The sequence below is a fragment of the Dasypus novemcinctus genome, chromosome 3 (assembly GCF_030445035.2).
Source record: "Dasypus novemcinctus isolate mDasNov1 chromosome 3, mDasNov1.1.hap2, whole genome shotgun sequence".
In the NCBI taxonomy this organism is placed as follows: domain Eukaryota; kingdom Metazoa; phylum Chordata; class Mammalia; order Cingulata; family Dasypodidae; genus Dasypus; species Dasypus novemcinctus.
Genome location: NC_080675.1, coordinates 120,740,260 through 120,764,263, shown reverse-complemented (window position 1 = coordinate 120,764,263; position 24,004 = coordinate 120,740,260). Strand labels below are relative to the sequence as shown.

The 24,004-nt window shown below is 36.4% G+C and overlaps 1 protein-coding gene across 9 annotated transcripts in view; it reads left to right on the top strand.

Moving 5' to 3' along the window:
- Positions 1–24,004, top strand: part of CEP152 (centrosomal protein 152) — a 114,006-nt gene that overhangs the window by 51,434 nt on the left and 38,568 nt on the right. For 7 of the 9 annotated variants that reach the window (XM_071214191.1, XM_071214188.1, XM_071214187.1 and 4 more), the window contains exons 14-19: positions 8,259–8,387; positions 8,983–9,092; positions 9,843–9,971; positions 10,114–10,249; positions 17,669–17,854; positions 19,424–19,705. In XM_071214191.1, coding sequence (XP_071070292.1) covers positions 8,259–8,387; positions 8,983–9,092; positions 9,843–9,971; positions 10,114–10,249; positions 17,669–17,854; positions 19,424–19,705 — 972 coding nt within the window. The remainder of the gene's footprint in view (positions 1–8,258; positions 8,388–8,982; positions 9,093–9,842; positions 9,972–10,113; positions 10,250–17,668; positions 17,855–19,423; positions 19,706–24,004) is intronic. The other 2 variants (XM_071214190.1, XM_071214186.1) reach the window with 1 other exon arrangement.

The following is a 24,004-nucleotide window of genomic DNA, read 5'->3' as shown; positions in this document are numbered from 1 at the left end:
GGTTTTCTTGTTTGTTTTTGCTTGCCTTTTGATTTTGTTTTTTTTTTAGGAGGCACTAGGAACTGAACCCTGGACTTCCCTTGTGAGAGGTGTGAGCTCAATAGCTTAAGCCACATCTGCTCCTCTTTTGAAAGATATTTGCAAGGGTACTATGCTGACAAGGCTTATCTAGTTCCCTGTGTTACTGTCATTTTCATTTGCCAAAAAAAAAAACCCTCATCAGTAGCAACTTAACTGGAAAAAAGCACAAGTGAATATCATAAACTTAAAGAAGTACAGGTCAAGGACATAAATGAAGACCATTCTAGTGAGTTAGCAAAAAAAAAAAAAAAGCCTCTCTAGTACCCCCAAATCTGGGAAAAAGCTAAGTAAGTAGGTATCCTTATCTTTTCTCCTGACTAGGAGCTATCTTCCTCTGAACAGAGTAGCCCTCATCTACATATTGAGGGCCTGTATGTCTGGCCCAATCTTTATGATGGTGGCCCGAGAGACTGAATCAGGACACTTACCACAGGCTTGCCATTTCAGAACTTCCCTGTGTGCGGAAAGCAGCTCATGCAGCTCTCTTTATAATAGAACACTGTGGGAGAGCAGTCAAGTCATAGCTGCCTGGGGCAAGGGATTCCTGATTTTAGGACATACAGTGCAGTACTCCAGACAAGAAACTGTTTCCTAGGGCAAAGAGAACTTTCATGTCCCTGTAAATGGGGGATTTCCTAGGTCCACAGGTATATGCCCAAGACAAGATGTATGCAAAGAAAGACTCAGCGAGGCCCTTATCCTTTGTCCTTGTGTGGATAAGCTCTGAAGGAGGAGAGCTACATAGGACAATCTGTAAAGACTGAGAAAGGTGTTTTCTTTTTTTCCTTTTTTCTCTCTTTTCATTTTTGTTAGCTCCTGGGCATTCAAGGAGAGCCCTGTCCTAATACATAATACTAGATGGTTACAAGTTTAAGGAATAGACACAGGAGTGTCTAAATTTCTGCGTTGCCACATTAAAATATCAAAATGTTCAGTTTTCAAGAAAAGACTACAAAACAGGAAGCAAGAGATTAAAACATTAGAAACCATCATTGAGGAAGACCAGAACTGGTACATACCAGACAAAGGCTTTTTAAAAATAATTTCATTGTGACATATAGTTCACAAACCCTATAATACACACTTTTTAAATAAGTATACAATTCAATGTTTTTTAGTATTTTTTGCTTGTTTTCTGTTCATTGTTTTTGCTCGTTGTCTGTTTTTCTTTAGGAGGCACTGGGACCTCTCATGTGGGAGGTGGGCACTCAACTGCTTGAACCACATCCACACCCCAAACAAAGACTTTAAAAAAAAAACGGTCCTCAATATGCGCAAAGAGAAAACATGGACAAAGCACTAAAGGAGCATGCCACATACATGTAATCAATCCAAGAGGAAAAAAAAAAAGAACTAAAGAAAACCAGGAAACCAATAGATGAACACAGAGAGTATTGATAGAGAGATGGAAATTTTGAAAAGAAACCAAGCGCTGAACCTGAGTAACAGAAATTAAAAATTCCTTAGGGGGGTTCAACAGAAAATTGGAGCTGGCAGAAGTGAGAATAAGCATACCTGAACATAAGGCAATTGAAATCATCCAGTCTGAGGAACAGAAAGAAGAATAAAGAAAAGGGAATGGGGAAACGGACTTGGCCCAGTGGTTAGGGCGTCCGTCTACCACATGGGAGGTCCATGGTTCAAACCCTGGGCCTCCTGACCTGTGTGGAGCTGGCCCATGTGCATTGCTGATGCGCGCAAGTAGTGCCCTGCCACGCCGGGGTGTCCCCCGCATAGGGGAGCCCCACGCGCAAGGAGTGAGCCCCGTAAGGAGAGCCGCACAGCGCGAAAGAAAGTGCAGCCTGCCCAGGAATGGCGCCGCCCACACTTCCCTTGCCGCTGACGACAGCAGAAGCCAGAAGCGGACAAAGAAACAGACGCAGCAAATAGACACAGAGAACAGACAACCGGGGGAGGGGGGGAATTAAATAAATAAATACATCTTTAAAAAAAAAAAAGAAAAGAAAAGGGAATGGATCATAAGGAGCCTGTAGGACACCATCAAGCATACCAATATACACATTATGGGAGTCCCAGAAGGAGAAAAAAGAGTGCATTCACCTTGGGCAGGCCTTCCTAATAGGAGGTCTGAAGCTCAAGAAAATCTGTTTTATCACCAACTGGTTACAAAACCAAGAAACAGACATTCCAAGGATTAAATTCCAGAGTTGACATTTTAAAATATTAAAATGTACAGTGTGCAACAAAAGAGTACAAGACAAAAAAATGAAACAGGAAATGATGACCCATCCAAAGGAAGAGGATAAAAAAAAGAAAATACCAATAAAGAAGACAAGATTGTGGACATATTGAACAAAGCCTTTAGAATGTTGATCTTAAAAATACTCAAGGGAATGAAGGAAAATACAGAGAAAAGAACTAAAGGATATCAGGAAAACAATGAACAAGCAATATGAAAGTCTTAGTAAAGAGGAAGAGATTTTAAAAAGGAACCAAGCAGAAGGGTTGGAGTTGAAGACCACAGTAACTGAAATGAAAAATTCCTAGGAGGGCTTCAAGAGCATAATGGAGCTTGCAGAAGAGAGAATCAGTGAAGTTGAAGACAGGGCATTTGAGATGAGTCAGGCAGAGAAACAAAGAAAAAGAAATATTAAATGCAAAAATGACCTAAGACAGTTACGGGGCACAATGAAGCATGCCTGTTTATGCATTATGGGATTCTCAGAAGGACAAGAAAGAGAAAGCAGCAGAAGGAATAGTCAAAGAAATAAAGACAGAGAAGTCCCCAAACTTAGCAAAAGATGTGAATATGTACATCCCAGAAGCTCTGAGAAAACCGAACAGGAAAAACATGAAGAAAAATATACCTCATCATATATTGATTGTACAGTCAAACGCAGAAGACAAGGAGAGAGTTCTGAAAGCTGCAAGATAAAAGTAGCATGTTACATACAAGGGAATTCCAATAAGATGGAAGACTAATATCTCATTAGAACCATGGAGGCAAGAAGGCAGTGGGTTGGAATACTTTAAAGGGCTGAAGATAAAATAACTGTCAGTCAAGAATTTTATGTCCAGAAAGACTTAAAAATGAGGGAGAGAGAAAGACATTCTCAGATAAACAAAGTTGAAAGAGTTGATCGCTATTAGACCTGCCTTACAAGCAATGCTATGGGGAATTCTTCAGTCTGAAATTAAAGGATACTAGACTGTAGTTCAAAGCATCATAAATAAATAAACCCTGTGGTAAAGGTAACCATTTGGGTAATTACAAATGCCAGTATTATTGTAGTGTACAATTTGATATGTAACTCCACTTCTCATCTCACTTCCTACAAGTGCTAAAATGCAAATGCAGAAAATATAATGATAACTATGTTTTTGAACATGCAATGTACAAAGATGTAAGTGGTAACAAGTACAGAAAAGTATATGAGGGGGACAGAGCTATAGAGAAGGTATATGTGCCTGCTATTGAAGTTAAGTTGGTATCAAGTCAGATATGATTGTTGTATATTTAGGACGTTAAATTTTAACCCCAAAGTTACCACAAGAAAAATAGATGAAAAATATATCCAGATGGAAATGAGACAGCACTAAATATGGGACAAAACTAAAAATCAAATAATTACAAAAGTAAACATTAACAGAAGTGAGGGACAAAAAAAGTTATGAGACTTACAAAGTATTGACTTTAAATGTAAATGATTTAAACACTCCAGTCAAAAGGGAGAGATTGGCACAATGGATAAAAAAAGGATGACCGAACTATATGCTGTCTGCAAGAGATTCAACTTTTAGTCAAAGATACAAGTAAGTTGACAGTAAAAGGATGGAAAAAATGTATACCATGCAAATAGTAACCAAAAGAGAGTTGGGGTGACTATAGTAATATCAGATAAAATAGACTTCAAGTCAAAAATTGTTATGAGGGACAAAGATGGTCATTTTGTACTGATAAAAGGTACAATTCAACAAGAAAATGTAACAATTATAAATATATGTGCACCTAACAGCAGAGCCTTCCAAAATATATGAAGCAAATACTGACAAATTTGAAGGGAGAAATTGATGGTTCTACATTAATAGTAGGAGACTAACAACCAATTGGTTAAAAAGGAAAGCCATAAGGAAATTAGGAAATATCTTCAGGCAAATGAAAATGAAAATACAACATACTAAAACTAATGGAATGCATTGAAGGCAGTGCTGAGAGGGTTATTTATAGCTCTAAATGCTAGCATTAAAACAAAAAAGACCTCAAATCACAGACTTAACTACAAAACTGGAAGAATTAGAAAAAGAGCAAACTAAACCCAAAGCAAGCAGAAGAAAGGAAAAGATTAGAGACAAATGAAATAGAAAAAAATAAAAGAACTAATAAAACCAAAAGTTGGTTCTTTGGAAAGATCAACAGAGTCCTAGACTGACAAAGAAAAAAGAGAGGATAGAAATAACAAAATTCAGAATTGAAAAGAGAATTACTGCTGACTCTACTGAAATAAAAAGGACTAGAAGAGCATACTAGAGACAACCGTATGCCAATAAATAAGATAACTTAGATGAAATGGACAAATTTTTAGAAGCATACAAACTACCTACAGTGACTGAAGAAGAAATAGAAGATCTCAAAAAATTATTAATAAAGAGATTGAATCAGTAACCAGAATCTCCTAACAGAATACCCAGGATTGGATGACTTCACAAGGGAATTCTATCAAACATTCCAAGAAGACTTAATTCCAGTTCTGCTCAAATTATTCCAAAAAATTGAAGAGGAGGGAATACTCCCTAATTTGTTCTGTGACACCAACATCACCCTCATACCATAGCCAGATAAAGATAGCATCTTGAAAAATAATAATAAAGTTGGAAGACCCACAATTCTGGATCTTAAAACTTATTATAGGGAAGCGGCTGTGGCTCAATCAAATGAACCCCTGTCTACCATGTAGGAGGCTCTCGTTTGTGTCAAGGCCCTTCCTTATGAAGGCAGGCTTGCCCGCATGCCGCAAAGCGCCGCCCAGCACACTGCCCAGCCCGCAGACGCCACAGAGAGCTGCCTCAGCAAAAAGGTGACACAACAAAAGAAGGGAGACAAGCAAGAACACAGAAGAGCCCACAGCAAATGGACGCAGAGAGCAAATAGCAAGTAAATTGCAAGGGGGGAGGGGAAATAAATATAGACACAAGAACGTACAGCGAAATGGACAAAAAAGTCACAAGGAGGGGATAAAAAAATAACAACTTATTTTAAGCCACCTTAATCAAAACAGCATGGTACTGGCAGAAGGACAGACATAGAGAGCAATGGAATAGTATCGAAAGCTCAGAAAGCAACCCTCACATTTAGGGCCCACTGATTTTTTTTCAAGGTGGCAAAAATCACTCCATTGGGAAAGAATGGTTCAACAAATTGTGCTGGGAAAACTGTATTACCCTTTACAAAAAAAGGAAAACCCATACCTCTCACACTATATAAAAATCAACTCAAAATGGATGAAAGACCTTAATATAAGAGACTGAGCTAACAAACTCCTAGAAGAAACTGTAGGTATGCATCCTCAGGACTTTATGTTATGCAGTGGTTTTTTAGACTTTACACCCTAAGTGCAGCAACTAAAGAAAAAAATAGATAAATGGTACCTCATCGAAATTAACATGTTTTGTTCCTCAAAGGACCTTATTATGAAAGTAAAATGACAACCTACACAATGGTAGAAAATATTTGGAAACCAAATATTGGATAAAGGATTAATATCCAGGATATTTTAAAAATCCTTCTACTTAACAATGAAAAGACAGTTTAAAGATAGGAAAAAGACATCTTTCCAAAGAAGATAAACAAATGGCCAGAAAGCACGTGGAAAGATGCTCATCATTAGCCATCAGGGAAATGCAAATCAAAAACATGATGAGATACAATTTCACACCCATTAGAATGGCTTCTATTAAAAATATAGAAAATAATGAATGTTGGAGAGGATGAAGAGAAGTAGGAATACCCATTCATTACTGGTGGCAATGTAAAATGGTGCAGCCATTATGGAAAGCAGTTTAATGTTTCCTCAGAAAGCTATGTATAGAACTACTGTATGACCCAGGAATCCTACTACTACTAGGTATATACCCAGAAGAATTGAAAACAGGCTTACATAGATATTTGTATACCAACGTTCAAGGCAGCATTATTCACAGTTGCCAAAAGATGGAAGCAATCCAAGTGTCCGTCAACTCATGAATGGATCAAATGTGGTATATATGTACAACAGAATATTATTCAGATGTAAAAAGGAATGAAGACCTGATACATGAGACAGTGTGGATGAACCTGGAAGACATTGTGTTGAGTAAAATAAGGTAGACACAAAAGGACAAATGTATGATCTCACTGATTGGATGTAATTAAAATGAGCAAACTCATAGAATCAGTATCTGGAAAATAGGTTACCAGAGGACAGGGTGGGTAAGGGAATGGGAAGTTGAGGTTTAGAATATACAGGATTCCTATTTAGAATGATGGAAATGTTTTTTGTTTTTTTTTAAAGATTTATTTTTATTTTATTTATTTCTCTCCCTTCACCTCCCATCCCCAGTTGTCTGCTCTCGGTGTCCATTTGTTGTGTGTTCTTCTGTGTCCGTTTGCATTCTTGTCAGCAGCACTGGGAATCTGTGTCTCTTCTGTTGTGTCATCTTGCTGTGTCAGCTCTCCGTGTGTTTGGCGGCACTCCTGGCAGGCTGGACTTTCTTTCGCGCGGGGCGGCTCTCCTTTCAGGGAGCACTCCTTGTGCACAGGGCTCCCCTACGCAGGGGAAACCCCTGTCTGGCACGGCACTCCTTGCGTGCATCAGCACTGTGTGTGGGCCAGCTCCACACGGGTCAAGGAGGCCCAGGGTTTGAACCCTGGACCTCCCATGTGGTAGGCGGACGCTCTGTCAGTTGAGCCAAATCCGCTTCCCGATGGAAATGTTTTGGTAATGGATGGTAGTGATGGTAGCACTGGTATTTATATCTGAATATGATTAAAAGTAGAAATGTTAGATTGTATATATTGTAAAGAATAATAAAATTTTTAAAATCCATATAACTCCACAAATACTGAATCCTAAATCAAACCACAGACTTTAATAGTACAACTTAAGTGTATGCTGTCATCAACTAACAAATGTCCCACACCAATGCAAAGTATTGGTGGTGGGCTGGTATATGGGAATCCTGTATTTTGTGCATAACTTTTTCTGTAAGCCCACAGTTTTTCTAATAAAGGGGAAAATACATAAGTAAAATGTATAGATGGAAAAAGGCAAATGTGCAAAGTTATATAGACAAATAAGGAACATGAAAAAGCAAATGGACAATGATGATATGTAAGAGGTTTTACTCTGGTGGCAATACAAGAAATGTAAATGAAAGCAATCATTAAATACTCTTCATTCCATCAAACATAATAGTTATTTAAAAATAATCACTACATTGCGATGAAGAGAATTGGACAGACTCATGCAGTACCTGACAGTATAAATTTGTTCAACCTTTGTGGAACACAATTTGCCGAAGTCTATTATGCATCTTAAACATTGTACCTATTGTCAAATAATATCCTTGAATCCATTCCAATATAAATCAATAAATACGGAAATAGAATCAATGCATAAACTTTCGTGGGTGAAAGTATAATAGGATATTTGTGTATCCTTGAAATATCTCTGCCTAAGATACATATTGATATGTGTCTGCTTTTGTCATGTACTGAAAAGGGCACAGCATCACTTCAGTAGCATTCGTGCCAAAGATGTAAAACCTGAATTTAATAATGAAGTAACATCAGGAAAAAACAAATTGAGGGAGATCCAACACAATATGGCTTATTCTCTTTCAAAATTCCATGGTTTTGAAAGACAGAGTGAGGAACTGTCCCAGATTGGAAAAGACAAATGAGATTCATGACAATTAAATGCAATGTGGGGTCATACAACAGGAAAAGAATATTAGAGGAATACTGGAGAAATTTGTATAAAGTTTGTAGATTATTTGTAGTATTGTTTGGTTTTAGTAATTACAACTGTGGTTATATTTGGAGAAGATGGACAAAAGCTATATGGGAATTATTTGTATTGTTTTTGCATTTTCTTCATTAAGTGTGAAATTATTTCAAAATAAATACTTGGAAAATTGTTAAAACCTGAAAAACTTTTAATTTCTGTTTTAATATTTAGACTGAAAGAGATACTTCAGCCAAACCAACTAATCAATTATGGCCTGACTCTTCTACTTCTGATATAATTGTCAGAGATGATATTCTGAAACTTAAAAATGAAATTCAAGTTTTACAAGAACAAAATCAGGTGATTGAAAAATTCTGTATTTTATGAGAATTTTCAAGGTTTTATTCTGACGCCATGGTGGACTCTTTGAAGACAAGCAATTTGAGTGACTAGATGAGTTTATTAGTAGACAATCATGGGTTTCAGTTATTTCCCTTTACTCTAGTGGCAAATTACTAGTTTCATCAAAAGTTAAGTTAATGTAATTCCAGTTTCCTGTTTATGTAGTAGCATAGCTATGGAAGTGTTCTTTCCTCTTTAGCCAACTCTTGACCAAAATGTAAAGCCTTGCTTATTTGATGGTTGCTGAAGATTATTGAATTCCAAGGCTTACTTTAAGACATTAGTTAGCCAGTACTTGTCTGATTAAATGTTTTCCTTTCATACAAAATTTCATACAAATTAGGAAGCAGGTGTCCAAATAATGCAGCTATGCTTTTATCAAGGTATGAAGAGATTTTTTTTCTTTACTAGAATTATGGAAATGATAATATGTCAAATAACGTTTTATGGCAGAGATAAGTAAAGCACAGAGTATGCAAAAAAAAAACCCATAAGAGATAGATTAATTAATTAAAATGATTTGTTTTCTCTAATTACTTTGTTTTATATCTAGGGACTTAAAGAAACTGAAGAAAAGCTGAGGAATACAAATCAAGATTTATGTAATCAAATGAGACAAATGGTGCAAGATTTTGACCGTGATAAGCAAGAAGCTGTGGATCGGTAATGTCTCTACAGAGACCTAGTGCTGCTTTCCTGTTGTCTTCCCCAGTCCCCTGTCCCTCACTTCCCACCACCCACAAAGGATTCAAGAGAAGTGATGGCCAGAACAATCTCTGCTTAGACCGTGGATGGGAGAAGATGAGCTGCTGATGAGCCCCTGCCTTCTCAAAGTAGAATTTAGAACACATTTTCCATAGAAACAGTGTTATATAGTGGGCTGGATTCTACAGCACCACTGAAACTGTAGTTCACAGAAAATAGTTTCTCTTTTAGACTGGTGTAGAATTGAACTGGTCTTTCTAAGGAAGGAATCTGTGAGAAGGGAATATGTCTTCCAAGTACCAAATCATAAACTTGGAAACAGATTTTTGGAACATAACTTACTTGTGAGTTGGGTACTATTAGTATTTGTGTTTATTGTAGTTGACTTGGAATTTTGGAATCATAACTTTGACAATTTCAACTAATTTTTTAGAAAGAGAAGGCCTCCACAACAGACTCTTACCTGTTTGAAGAAGGAGGCATTCTCATATCCAAATTTCTCATTTTTCTCTGGAAACATTTGAAGAGAAAATTTTTTTTGAAAATTCTCATATAAGCATCTGTTGTAAATTAATTATTACCACTTTTGGTTGGGGAAAATCAAATTATAGTTGCAGGAAGGGGTGGGACTGAAGGAAGAAAAGGAGTTCATCTCGGTGTTTTCTGGTAATGTTGGGCATTTCCTTAGATTCCACTTTGTGATTCTAGGTGTGAAAGGACTTATCAGCAGCATCATGATGCCATGAAAGACCAAATACGTGAAAGCCTATTAGCAAAGCATGCTTTGGAGAAACAGCAACTTTTTGAGGTTTATGAGGGAACTCGCTTGCAACTTAGGTGAGAATAAAAGAGTTTAGCTGTCCTTTAAGCTACAGAGACTACATTCTCCTATTCCATAACTTAGAGCAAAATAGTTTGTTATACAGTCCCTGTATTTTTTTGTGGTCATTTATGCATTTGCTGGTTTTATGTATCCAAGGTCTGACTTAGACAAGATGAATAAGGAGATGGCTGCTGTGCAGGAATGTTACCTGGAAGTATGTAGAGAGAAGGAAAATCTAGAATTGACTCTCAGGAAGACCATTGAAAAAGTGCAGCAGGCTCAGGAGGAGAAGGTACAGTCCAAGATTATATTGTATTTATATCATTTCTTTCCTCAGTCCTGACACTGTCATGTAAACCAATAAACTTGCTGTCTTGTGAAATGGGGAAGGTGTATTCAGAAGTCTTTGCATTTGACTATCACGCTTATGTGGCTCATGAAATACAGGAAGTATTGAAATTATTACTAAAACCTTAGTAGTCAATGGCATATATATATATAGGAGGAAATGATTCTTCCTTATAGATTTGTTCTTGGAGAACAAAAGTTCTAAAATAAGCAAGGTGGACCACAGTCACTTCAGGTCTAAACCACGGATCCTCATTTCATGCTCTTTTTTAGACTACCCGGTATTCCTGCACCGCCTGTGAGCACTGCACCAAGGATTCCTCCAGAGATACTTTCCTGAGACCCTCTCAGGAAATAACGCTGTCATTTTATTCTGCTTGTGAGAAGGCTAGGAGTTTGAACTTGGGTCTCTCTTGAGAGAGAGGGTGATAATATGGTAGATATGGGCAAGAAGGTTGAAGTGTTTGTATGACCCCTTTTAGGGAAGCTGGAGGGGCTCCAGCATGCTTGCTGACTGCTGAATCTTTCCACTTGCTGCTGGTGAGCACCCTGCTGTAAGATCCTCTTTTTCTTTCCTGTCCTGGCAGGGAAGCTCACTCTGGCTCGCTGGCTCGGGTCTAACTCTCCTTTGCGCTTTGGACCAGGTTGTGGTTTGAAAGCCACCTGCCTCAAGATTAGAAAATATTTTTAAAGGATTGAATACATTCTTCTATACAGAGGTTTCTTAAGTTAAAGTTATAGTAAAGCAAACTATTGCAACCACAGACTTAAAAAGAATAGTAAGGGGCCAGTGAGGATTTTAGTTCATTTAATTTTTTGATTGATTATTTTGAATAGACTAATATAGTAAAACAAACTGCCAAATATATACACCATGTAGTGCAAAAAAAGCTTCTGAAGGGAGCTGTTTTTTAGTTAGGTGAGAAGGGATCTTATATTACCTAGAAATGGAGTGTGTAACTTTCAGTAATGTTTTTAAAAAATTGAGAGTGAAGATCTTTAGTGTGATTCTTTCTTTTTTTAAGTGTATATGTTGGCAAGAATATAAGAGCAGTTTTCTCAAAGAGGTCATTCTTTTCAGGAATATGCTTTTGGTGCTTAAAAAAAATTAGTTTGGCTGTAAAATTGGATCTTATATAATAGATGGGTTGCAGTTAATAGCTGCCACTGACATTCTGGCTCACAAGTGTCAGTGTACAGGTGCAGGAAGAAAAGTTTTAACTTCTTTTTGGCCTTTTGGAAAACACTTCCATGCTAATTTTTTTTTCCTTAAAAAAATTTAGAAGTTAACATACCATAAAATCGATGTGTTTTTTTTTTCTTTTGGTGTACAATTCTGTGAATTTTAACACTATTAGATTTATCGTGTCATGGAACAGTTTTATTACCCTAAACGCCCCCTCATGCAATCTCCTTGTAGTTACACCCATCCCCATCCTTAACCCCTGACAACCACTCATCTGTTCTTGATCACCATAGTTTTATCTTTTCAAGAATGGCTTGTAAATGTGGAATCATGCAGTATGTAAATTTGTGAGACTGGCTTCTTTTATTTAGCTTAATGTCTTTGAGATTCATCCACATTTTTTGCATGTATCAAGAGTTCTTTCCCTGCAGAGTAGAATTCCATTGTGTGGTGATACCGTCCTTTGTTTATGTACTCACTCACTGAAGGACATTGGAGTTGTTTCCAGTTTTGGGTGGTTATGACTACAGCTGCTATAAACAAAGGTATTCCGGATTTTGTGTGAACTAAAGTTTGATTTTAGCATAACAGTTGCTTGGTTATATGGTGGTTATATGTTTAACTTTTTATGAAACTGTGAAATCGTTTTCCAGAGTGGCTCTCCCATTTTGCATTCCCACCAGCAATGGATGAGGGTTCCAGTTACTCTGTATCCTTGCCAGCATTTAGTTACTGTCTGTACTTTATTTTAGCCATTTTAATAGGTGTGTAGTGGTATATTATTGTGGTGCTAATTTTAATTTTCCCTCTGGTTAATGATGTTGAGCATCTTTTTGTGTGCTTATTTGCCTGCCTTATATTCTCTTTGATCAAGTGTCTGTTTAAGTCTTTTGCCCATTTGTAAATTTAGTTGTTTGTTTTCTTATTAATACTATTGAGTGATGAGCTTTTAAAAATGTATTCTGGATCCAAGTTATTTGTCAGAAACATGATTTCTAAATATTTTCTCCCAGTCTGATGCTTGTCTCTTCTCTTATTAGTGTCCTTTTGCAGAACAAACATTTTTAGTTTTGATTAAATCCAATTTATTAATTTTTTCTTTCATGGATTGTGCTTTACATGTCATGCCTAACAACTTTTTGCTGAACACTAGGTCATGAAGATTTTCTCCTATGATTTCATCTAAATGCTTTATGGTTTTATATTTTCCACTTACTCTACTACCAATTTTTAGTTATTTTTTGTATAAGGTATGAGAGTTCAGTCTAGTTTTATTATTTTGCATATGGATGTATATTATAGCCAGAAACAAAATCTTAAAAATCACTTTGTTGCCAATAATTGTACCAGTTTTTACACATAAAAATGCTTCTATCATCCTGAAAGGTGTACAATTGGAAACATTCATATTTATAACATTTTTCTAATTGATAATAGACCTAGAGGAGGTTAAGCTTTCTTTCTCAATAGCTCTTCTGAAACAGTGGGCTATTAGAGCTTCTGGAAAGCTCTAATAAGAATGTTGAGCTAATTAAAAATTGGAGAGAACACCAAACATACCTAATTTTTTAAACATTTAAAACACTTATTTATTTTTATTTATCTCCCCTCCCCCCATGATAGTTCTCTTGTCTGTCTGCTCAGTGTTTGCTTGCCTTCTCCAGGAGGCACTGGGACCTCCCACATAAAAGGCAAGTGCCCAATTGCCTGAGCCACATTCGCTTCTTGCAGGCTGCAGTGTCTGCTGGCTTGTGGCATCTGCTTGTTGTGGCACGGGCAGCATCTAGCTCTTTGCAACAGGGGCAGCATCTGCTTGTTTTCTTTTAGGAGGCGCTGGGACCAAACCCAGACATCCTGTGTGGTAGGCAGGCACCCAGCTGGTTGAGTCACATCCATTTCCTGAAACATATCTAATTTTTAAAACATCTTTGCTCATGAGTACCATGTCATTATGTATTAGAGCAGATCTACTTTCTATTAGGTTTCTTATAAGCTTTCTTTGTTTAATACTTTTAACTCATTTTTATAAATATGTGTTTAAAATATACAAATATATCTGTAAAGGTAGATAAATATTGATAAATATAAAGCTTTCAAATTTAGCATTAAATTATTTTAATTTCATTAGCATATTATATATAATTGATGTCACATTAAATTTAAATTAGAGGTCTACAAAGAAAAATATGTTTTATATAGTCAGAGAAAGAAATTATGATATTATGAATTTTACTGCCATTTAGAAAACTTCCAGATAACCAGAGATTACTGTTAACTTAATTTAATACTAGTCTAATGTTCTAAATTCAATTAAGGATCTTTTAAATTATTTTTTAATTGCTATTATAAAGCATAGAATCATTGTTAATATTCAAAGTTTGTTAGATGATGTTATGAATTTTACATAAAAGTACAAGGGGAATAATTAAATTCAATGATTTGCAACCCTGTCTGTTCACAAGATAGTAGTTATTATATCAGTTATATAATTTAATTTTGTTAAGCATAATTGCTAACATTCTCATAATCTTAAGTATTTTGAGAAGATAATGATATCTTATTTAAGCCATAAAATCACTGTAGGAAATTTAGGAAGTTCGAAATAGTAAGTCTTTCTTTGTGAAATATGATCCCAAATTCTGCATAAAATAAAATGTTTTGCTTCCGTGATATTCCATGATGTTATAAGATCAGACTGAAAACAAACAGCTGTCAACCCAATTCAATTGTCCATAGATTTACAATATCTGTGTTATAGTTCTGTATTCATTAACCAACTATTTACTTTCAGAAACTGTCATTTATATGGTTTTTATGACTATTGGTTGTTAACCTAATTTTCTTTTGCATTTTTTTTTTCTTATCTGGCAGTCAGCTGGACTGGCAGTTTCTGTGAGTTTTAATTAAGGGGCCAGTATACTTAAAGCATTAGAAGTTCAAATTCTTCCTTCTCTGGGAATTCTTTGTTTTGTTTTGTTCTTTATTGTTGTAGAATTCTATAAACCCTTCGTAAGTCTTTATAAAATTGTTAGAACAGGTACACCTTTAAGTTTAAGAGACTTTAATCTTTTCATGTCCTTTGTAGATAGGCAAAGGTATACCAGTTTGTTTTTCCAGAAAATGTTTTGTACCAACAGAAGAATCTTATACTCTGGAGCAAACTAGGGGACTTTTGGGATAGCCCTTCTCTGTCGGCCATAAGCCACTCTCCCTGGGTACTGAATCTATAAGACAGGGAACACCAGAGTCTGTGGGTATATTTTCCTATTTCATAAATGCTGTTTTATGAAACACTTGTTGAGTCAGTTTGTGGGTTAAGTAGGAACTCAATTCCAAGTTTTAACGGGTTTTATTAGCATAGAGAACTTTCCTCACATGTTAACCTGACTCATTAAGAGAAAGGGAAAACAAAGTCAGGCATTCAGAACTCTTCAGATTGGGTAGTAATTGTTGGAGGCCATGTGCCTTTAGACAAAGCAGAGGTGACCAACATTCCCATTCATTTATAATTCCATCATTCCTACACATATTAGGTCTCATTTATACAATTGTAAAACTTAGAGGTTTTTTGTGGTTTTTGTTTGTTTGTTTGCTTGTTTGCTTTTGCTGTCCAACTCATGCAAAACACATTTAAATATTTTTTAAAATATCCATACGTTTTTTGAATTAGATATTCCTGTAGTGTATTCAGATGGCAGATCCCTATTACCAATCAATCTATTACTTTTCCTCTATAAAGAGGAAAGGTTTTTCTCACTGTTAGGTTGCTAAAATGGCCATAAAATTTCCCCATCCCTGAATGCTTGCCCCTTTGCAATAGAATTTGTAGCCAATCTCATCAAAAGATGAAATCTGTTTTTCATCCCTTACATCTGAGCTTAGCCATATGACTTGCTTTGGGACATTAGTAGACATTTTGCAAAAATAGGGTGAGAAAGTGCTTATACATCAAGGCTTGCAGTGATCTAGGATAACCTGCTGGATGATGAGACTTGTGACCAAATCATCCCTATTGCTCTAGCAGGTATAAGGCTAACCACCAGACATGTGAGTGAGGTCATCATAGACCAGCCAGCCTCAGATGACTGCAGAGATCAACTGAGCTGGCTCAGACCAGAGCTACCACCCAGCTGACCCACAGAATCGTAGGCGATAATAGCTGTTTGTTGTTTACAAATCACTAAGGCTGGTTTATTATACAGCAAAAGGTAGTTAATATAGTCACAGACATGCAAACACACAGAATATTGGTAGCAGTTTATTGCCATGGGTCAAAGAAAAATGCAGATACATATGGAAACAACCCCTGAAGGATAGCCATACATAAACAAGACAACTTGAAGATTCCTTCTAAAGTCAAACAAAATTAATAGTGATATATGATGTGACATTAATCAATTTTCTCCACCATGTGTGCTTTGGTTTTCCAGCTGCTCTGACAAATATCCCACAATAGCTTAGCCTAAACACAAATTTATTGTCTAACAGTCTTGGAGACTTAGAAGGCTTGCCTCTTCCTGAGGTCCATAGCATTTAGTTACTGGCATGCCATAATCCTTGGGGTTCCTTGGCTTGCATCCCTGCCTCATGTCACATGGTGATATCCTCTCCTTTCTTGCTTCTGTAACTGCCCAGTTCTCATTATAAGGACTCCTGTAATGCAGATTAAGACCCACCCTCATTCAACTGAGCCACACCTTAACTAAAAATAAGAAATGGTGGCATTGATGTGGAGAAAGTGGCCATGGTGGCTGCTGAGGGTAGGGAGAGGGAAGAAGATATATGATGTGGGGGCATTTTCAGGACTTAGAGTTGTCCTGGGTGGTACTGTGGGGACAGATGCTAGACATTGTATGTCCTGCCATGGCCCACTGGGTGGACTGGGGGAGAGTGTGAACTGTAGTGTGGATCGTTATCCATATGGTGCAGCGGTGCTCCAGGGTGTATTCACCAAATGCACTGAATGTCCCACGATGATAAGGGAGGTTATTGATGTGGGAGGAGTGGGGCGAGGGGGGTGGGTGGGGACCTCATTTTAAAAATATAACATTTAAAAAAAAAGTCCTCAAGAGATCCTACTTACATTAGGTTCACATCCATAAGAATGGGAATTAAGGTTAAGAACTTGTATAAATTGGGATACATAATTCAATCTACCATAATGTGGTTGAAATGCCCTACAGTCTTGGTACAACAGCAGTCCCTGTGACCTGATTGTGAAGCAACAGAGATTTCCAAAAGCATGCAATCACCTTCTCAGATGTGCCATTGGTGGAGAGGAATCAGATAGGCATTAAGACAGAAATGATCCAGATCAGCTGTGAATTAGGAAAAAAACCCCAATATTCTTTGTTTTTGTATGTCTGTGAATATATCAGAGCAACCAGATAGTTATGAATCAGAAATAATGCCAAAAGAGACGCGGAACAAAAGTTCCGCTGCTCCATGGCAATAGATACATGGAGTCTACTTCTCTGGCATGGAAGTCAAGTTGGCCCCAATGGGAGATTCTTCGTGGTGTCTTGGTAGAACCTCCAGAAAACTAAAATACAAACAAAACAAACAAGCAAACAAGCAAAAAGTGATCTTTTTGATCACTGAATGGTGTTTATTTGCAATGATAGATCATAATGCAAGGGAATCTAGTTTTTTGATCAACTGGATTCCTAGAATAAAAAGAGAAAGTTGCATGAATAGGACAAATTATCACATTTTAAATTGGCGGTTGATGGTCCTGATTGGATAACACTTTGATTTTGGTAAGCTTTTTGTCTTTGATTTAAAAAAAAACCCACAACACAGAATTCTGATTTATCAGAGAATGTACATTCTGCAAATGTATCTCAGTATACACGTCTTTTAAAAAATATAAAAATTTTAAAAATGTATTTGTTGGTACCATGATAGATAGAGTCTAAGCTAAGCTAGGAACAAGGATGTCAGTTTTTCTGACAGTGCATTTATTTTATTAGATGCTTCTATTTAAATATAGCCATCCTTTCGTTTTTTTAATGAAAATATGTGAAATATAAGCAGGTCATTATAAGACAGGTTATTCAACCAATAAGAGTTAGCCTTTAGGAACATCATTTTTCACTGTCACTCCTATCTATTGAATGCATATAATCATTATTTTATGTTTGAGTTGGACACTGATAGTGTTGTAATTTTTTAAAGAAACAGCTATTGGAAGAGAGAGAAGAATATGTAAGCAAACTGCAGGTGGAACTTGAAGAAAAGCACCAAGATGCCCTTGTAATGGAAAAGAACAAATGGCAGAAAGAACGAGAAACTGATATTAAACAGCAGGTTGAAAATGAAGTGATGCTAGCCAAAGCAAAATGGGAGAAGGAACAGAAAGAGGTGTGGGTTAATATTTCTTTCTGCCTACCATAATAAAAAAGTATGATATTAACACTGTTGAGAGAATTCTTTTTCATCAGACATATAATTTTTACTTGGCAAGTACCTGCATAATCATCCCTTTTATTGATCAAAATCGAGATATTAGCACTTTAACACACCAGTTTTAGCTTTAAAAAAATCCACCCTCTTAACTTTTCAACCCAGTTCAGGATACAGCAGATTTTTTTGGCATTCCTTTGAATGAAAATCCTTAAAATGAAATCATGACCTAATTTTATACTGTGAACTGATTCTGATACCTACAGACCAAAATCTATAATTAACAAAATCCATATTAAGGATTAGAAGAAAGAAGCAATGCCTGGGTAGGCTCAGAAGTGTGTGATTTATACCTTGATTGCTACTTAAGCAATTTCCTAATGAGGCTAGGAAATGTTATTTGTTCCCTAGGGAGTTAGGAACCAACTGATGATCTCAGAAATTTATTGGGAATTGAAATAAATTCTCAAGTTTATTTAAACTGTCATTCCTGTCCACGATTATGATTGAGATCAGTGCTATCTCAAGATAGAATAGGACAATGTCCTGTCTTTCAGCCTCTCTGCTTCTCATCTCCCATCCCTCCCCCTAAATAGCATTTCCATTAATCTAGTGCCAGCACCTGAAATTCTTTGTACTAGGCATTTTTTTAATATAACTTTTATAATATGGATAGTACAAAGCCAATATTTGTACTTGTTGCAAATTATTTTCTTTTTTAGTTGGATTTGCTAGCGAATTATTTACCAAGGGAATGACATAAACAGGGAATGTCAGGAAAGCATGAGATGGTAAACAAGGGCCATTTCAAGTGAAACAACACAGCCAGGAACTTTGGTGGTCAGGGAAGAAGTTTGAGAAACTTAGATACCCAGGAGGTGGAGAAGAAGAAAAGGGAAGAGGAAATTTTGTTCTTTGATAGATTTGCCTAAGGCAGATTCTGTTTGGATCCATTCTACTGCACAGCTGACAGTGGAAACAAATCATTAGGACGTTCTGCCAATACTGTTCCCCCCTTGAATGCACAGTCTGCTAAGAAGACTTTTAACATCGTAACAAGCAAAGTTCTAACATGTTCAGGTGACTACAACTAATTTTTTAATATTGTTCTTCCAATTATAGGTAGGTTAATTAGAGTTATTGAGTGCTTGCATTGTACAAAGCATGGTACGGATGGCAAAATGTGTTAATATCAAAAGCGTTTTTTGCATTTTTTAAAATCATGCTATCTTTTCAGTGTCAATGTCCAAGCTTCCAGAAGGTTGCATCTTGAGAGCAAGATAGCATGACCTTGCACAACATACTTACATCTTCCATGTTATTTCTGTCACATAGATAAGGTCAAAGAGTAACTTCCAAGTTTTACTTGAGATTATGTTTTCATTGACTAAATATCTAAGCCTTATATAATTATTATAATGATGTCTAGATTGTTTTCAAAAACAGCTGTGGTTGCTTTTTTGGTTAACTATTCTTGTTTTTACTTATTTGAATATTCTGCTCATACAATTTTTCTTTTGAAAACAGATCAAACAAGAACTCATTCAACAGCTTGAAAAGGAGTGGCAGTCTAAAGTGGATCAAACTGTAAAGGAAATGAAAAAGAAGAACTCAGATTGTGGCAGCCAGACTGACCAACTAACCAACACTGATGTTATTTCCAAGAAGGAGATGGCAATGGTGATAGAAGAGCAGAAGCGAAACATTCAGCAAGATTTAGAGCAAGAGAAGGAAATAGCGATCAAGGGGGCCTTAAAGAAACTTGAAATGGAATTAGAACTCAAATATTGTGAAAATATTGCCAAACAGGTAATAGGCAAGATATTTGAGAGAAGTTATTGGAACTGCCCATCTATTAAAACCTTAAAATGCTACCGTTAAACTTGTTCATAACTTTTATACTTTAAAAATTTTCTGCATATCCAGAGTAGTAAACCAATTATGTTTATGTTCCTAAAATTGTCTTTATTATATTTGTCATAAAGATGTCATCCTCAACTTATATATTCTTTCAGTTTATAAAATGTTTGATCCTCTGAGGTCAAGCAGCATTAAGATGGCTAAGTTTAAAGATGGTAGGTTTACATTGGAATTCAGCAGTTTAGTTATGAATCTTTCATATCTAATTTTATAGAAAATATTCCATTAAGTAGCTATTGATAAACAAATTTAAAGCAAATATGGTATTAAACAATATTTGTGTTGAAATTTGATGTAGAGTTGAATCTGTAGGCATGTCCCTTAAGGGGACTTAATTCCCATTAGCTGCCAAAAGACGGTGCCATTCCCTTTCCTTTGAAGCACTTACAAAGCTAGCTCATTTTAAACTGGGGCAAGTTACTTAATTTTCAAGAAATGTCATACTAAAGTATAACTCTGTATAACACATAAAGATTAAGTCTGTTCTATACAAATTATTTATTACAGTAGTTGTCAAATTCTTTGGTCCCAGGACTCCTTTACACTTCTGAAAATTGAAATTCCAAAGAGATTTTGTGTGCCCTATATCTATTAGTACTTACTGTATTTGAAAATAAATTTGAGAAAAGTTTGAAACAAAAGAATACCCAAGCACACATTTGATAGCCTGTCAAAGACATCGCCCATTGTGTAACCTCTCGAGAACTGTCCCATTCACTTGTGAGAAAATAAGAAGGAAAACTGCAGCTTGTGTTTTAATATTGTTTTGAAAATACTTAAAAAAAATTTTTATTAGAGCAGTTGTAGGTTTACAGAAAAACTACATAGAATATAGTTTCCAAATATCCCCTCTAACACACATACACAATTTTCCCTATTATTTATTATAACATTTTGCATTAATGTGGCACCTTGTTTAATTAATGAAACAATATTATTATAATTGTATTAAAACTATAGTTTATAGTTTGCAGTAGGGTTCACTCTTTGCGTTGATCAGTTCTATGGGTTCCTTTTTATTTGTATTGTGGTAACATATACATAACCTAAAATTTCCCATTTTAACCACTTTCAAGTGTACGTTTCATTGATGGTAATATATTCACAATGCCGCCATAACCACCATCTATTACAAAACTTTTCCATCACCCAAAACAGAAACTCTGTACCAATTAAGTATTAACTCCCCATTTTGCACTCCTATCTTTGCCCCTGTGACCAGTACTCTAATTTCTTTTCTTTCTTTCTTTCTTTCTTTTTTTATTAGACAAGTTGTGGGTTTACAGAACAATCATGTATAAAATACAGGATTCCCAAGTACCTCCCTACCACCAACACCTTACATTGGTATGGAACATTTGTTAAAATTAATGATAACCCATTTTTATAATTGTATTAATTAAAGTCCATAGTTCAACTTAGGGTTCATTGTTTGTGTAGGGTAGTTCCGTGGATTTTTACAAAATTTTTTTATTCTGTTATCATATATACAATCTAACGTTTCCCCTTTTATCGTATTCAGATATATTTTAATATTTCAGTGCTGTTAATTGCATTCATAATGGGCTACCATCACCATCATTCTTTACTGCAACATTTCCATCATTCCAAAAAGCAATGCAGTACTTTTTAAGCCTTAGCTTCCCGTTCCCTATCCCTACACCATCACCTGGTATAACCTATATTCTAGATTCTGATTTTCTGAGTTTGCTCATTCTAATTGTTTCAAATCAGTGAGATCATATGACATTTGTCCTTTTGTGTCTGGCTTATTTTACTCAGCACAAATATCTTCAAGTATCATCCATGTTGTCTGATGTATCAGGACTTCATTCCTTTTTATGGCTGAATAATATTCCATTGTATGTATTTATCATATTTTATCCATTCACGGGTTGATGGATACCTGGGTTGCTTCCATTTTTGGAAATTGTGCTTAATGATGCTATGAACATCGGTGTGCAAATATCTGTTCAAGCCCCAACTTCCAGTACTTGTTGTTTTACTTTCATGATAAAGTCCTTTCACGATAAAAGCTTTTAATTTTGATGAGGTCTCATTTATCTGGTTTTTCTTTTGTTGCTTATGCTTTGGGTATAAAATCCAAGAAACCATTGCCTAATACCAGGTCCTGAAGATGCTTCTCTATGTTTTTTTCTAAGAGTTTGATAGTTCTTGCTGTTATGTTTAGGTTTTTGATCCATTTTGAATGGATTTTTTTATGGTGTGAGGTGGGGGTCCTCCTTTTTTTGCAAATGGAGACTCAATTTTCCCACATCATTTGTTGAAGAGATTGTTTTTTCCTAATTGAGTGGTCCTTGTCACCTTGTCAAAAATCAGTTGGCATAAATGTGAGGGCTAATTTCTGATTCCATTGGTCTATGTCTGTCCTTGTGGCAATACCATGCTGTTTGGATTACTTTGGCTTTCTAATAAGTTTTATGATAGGGAAGTGTGAGTCCCCCAATTTCATTCTTCTTTTTCAAGATTGCTTTAGCTATTCAGGGCCCCTTAACCTTCCATATAATTTTTTTAAAAAGATTTATTTCTTTATCTGCCCTCCCTCCCCCCCACCCCCGGACAGTGGATGGACACAGAAAGCAGACTTCCATATAATTTGATGATTGGCTTTTCTATTTCTGCAAAGAAGGTTGTTGGAATTGTAATTGGGATTACATGGAATCTATAAATTACGTTGGTAGTATTGATATCATAATGTTATTTATTCTTCCAATCCATGAACAGAATGTCCTTCCATTTATTTATGTCTTCTTTGATTTTTTTTTCCTAGTGTATTGTGGTTTTCTGTGTACATCTGTATTAGTCAGCCAAAGGGGTGCTGATGCAAAGTACCAGAAATCTATTGGCTTTTAGAAAGGGTATTTATTTGGGGTAGAAGCTTATAGTCAGAAAGCCCTAAAGAGTCCAATGCAAGTTACTGTGAGAGGTACTTCCTTACCGAAAGTCTGTTTCCATATGTTGAAGCAAGATGGCAGGCCATGTCTGTGAAGGTTCAACTTTCCTCTTCCTCTTATGGCCCTGTGGGCCCAGCTTCTTCCTATCTCAGCTATAGGCTCGAGGGCTTGTCTCTCTTCCCAGGGCTTGTTCCTTTCTGGGCTCTGCTGCTTTGTTTCACTTCATAAGGTTAGCTGTAAACTACCAGGCAAAGGGCTCATTTATCTCCTGGCCTCCAGCATGAAAACTAAGTTCTCTCTCAGCTGTGTCTTTTGGAGCTGTTTCTCTTCCTCTGTGTTCTTATTCTCTGTGGATCTACTTCCATGTGACAGTCTATTTTACCAGCCCACCAAGGGGATGGGAACTCAACTCTGCATTGCCCTTATTGAATCAAAGCCCTAATCTTGATTTAATAAAGTAAAAGTGAAACCTCTGAATTTAATACAGTCAAAGGGGTATCACACTGTATTAGTCAGCCAAAGGTGTGCTGATGCAAAATACCAGAAATCTGTTGGCTTTTATAAAGGGTAGAAGCTTACAGTTACCAGACCCTAAAGCATAAGTTACTTCCCTCACCCAAGTCTATTGCCACGTGTTGGGACAAAATGACTGCTGATGTCTGCCAAGATTCAGGCTTCTTGGGTTCCTCTCTTCCCAGGGCTGTGTGACTCTCTGAACTCAGCTGCGGTGCTCACTCCACAAGGCCAGCTATAGACTATCAGGCAAATGGCTCTGTCTCTCTCCCCAGGGCTTCTGCCATGTGTAAGGAGCCAATGCTATTCCTCTGTGTTCTTCTCCTGTGCATTCATTTCCTGGCCTCCAGCTCAAAACTCCAGCATCAAAACTCCAACTCTGGCCTTTGCCATGCCTTTTGTCTGTGAGTTCCCACCCACCAAGTGTGGTCCAATCAAAGCCCTAATCATAATTTAATCACACCTAGGTACAGACCAGTTTACAAACATAATCCAATATCTATTTTTGGGATTTATAACTATATCAAACTGCTACACACACCCAGAGAAACAGATCAGTTTACAAACATAATCAGTATCTCTTTTTGTAATTCATAACTGCCGCAACATCCCTGGATAGATTTATTCCTAGGTGTTTGGTTCTTTTGGTTGCTATTGTGAATGGAATTCTCTTCTTGATTTCTTCAGATTTTTCATTGCTTGTGTGTAGACAGTACTGATTTTTGGCATATTAACCTTTTTTTCCTTCCCCTCCCCCTCC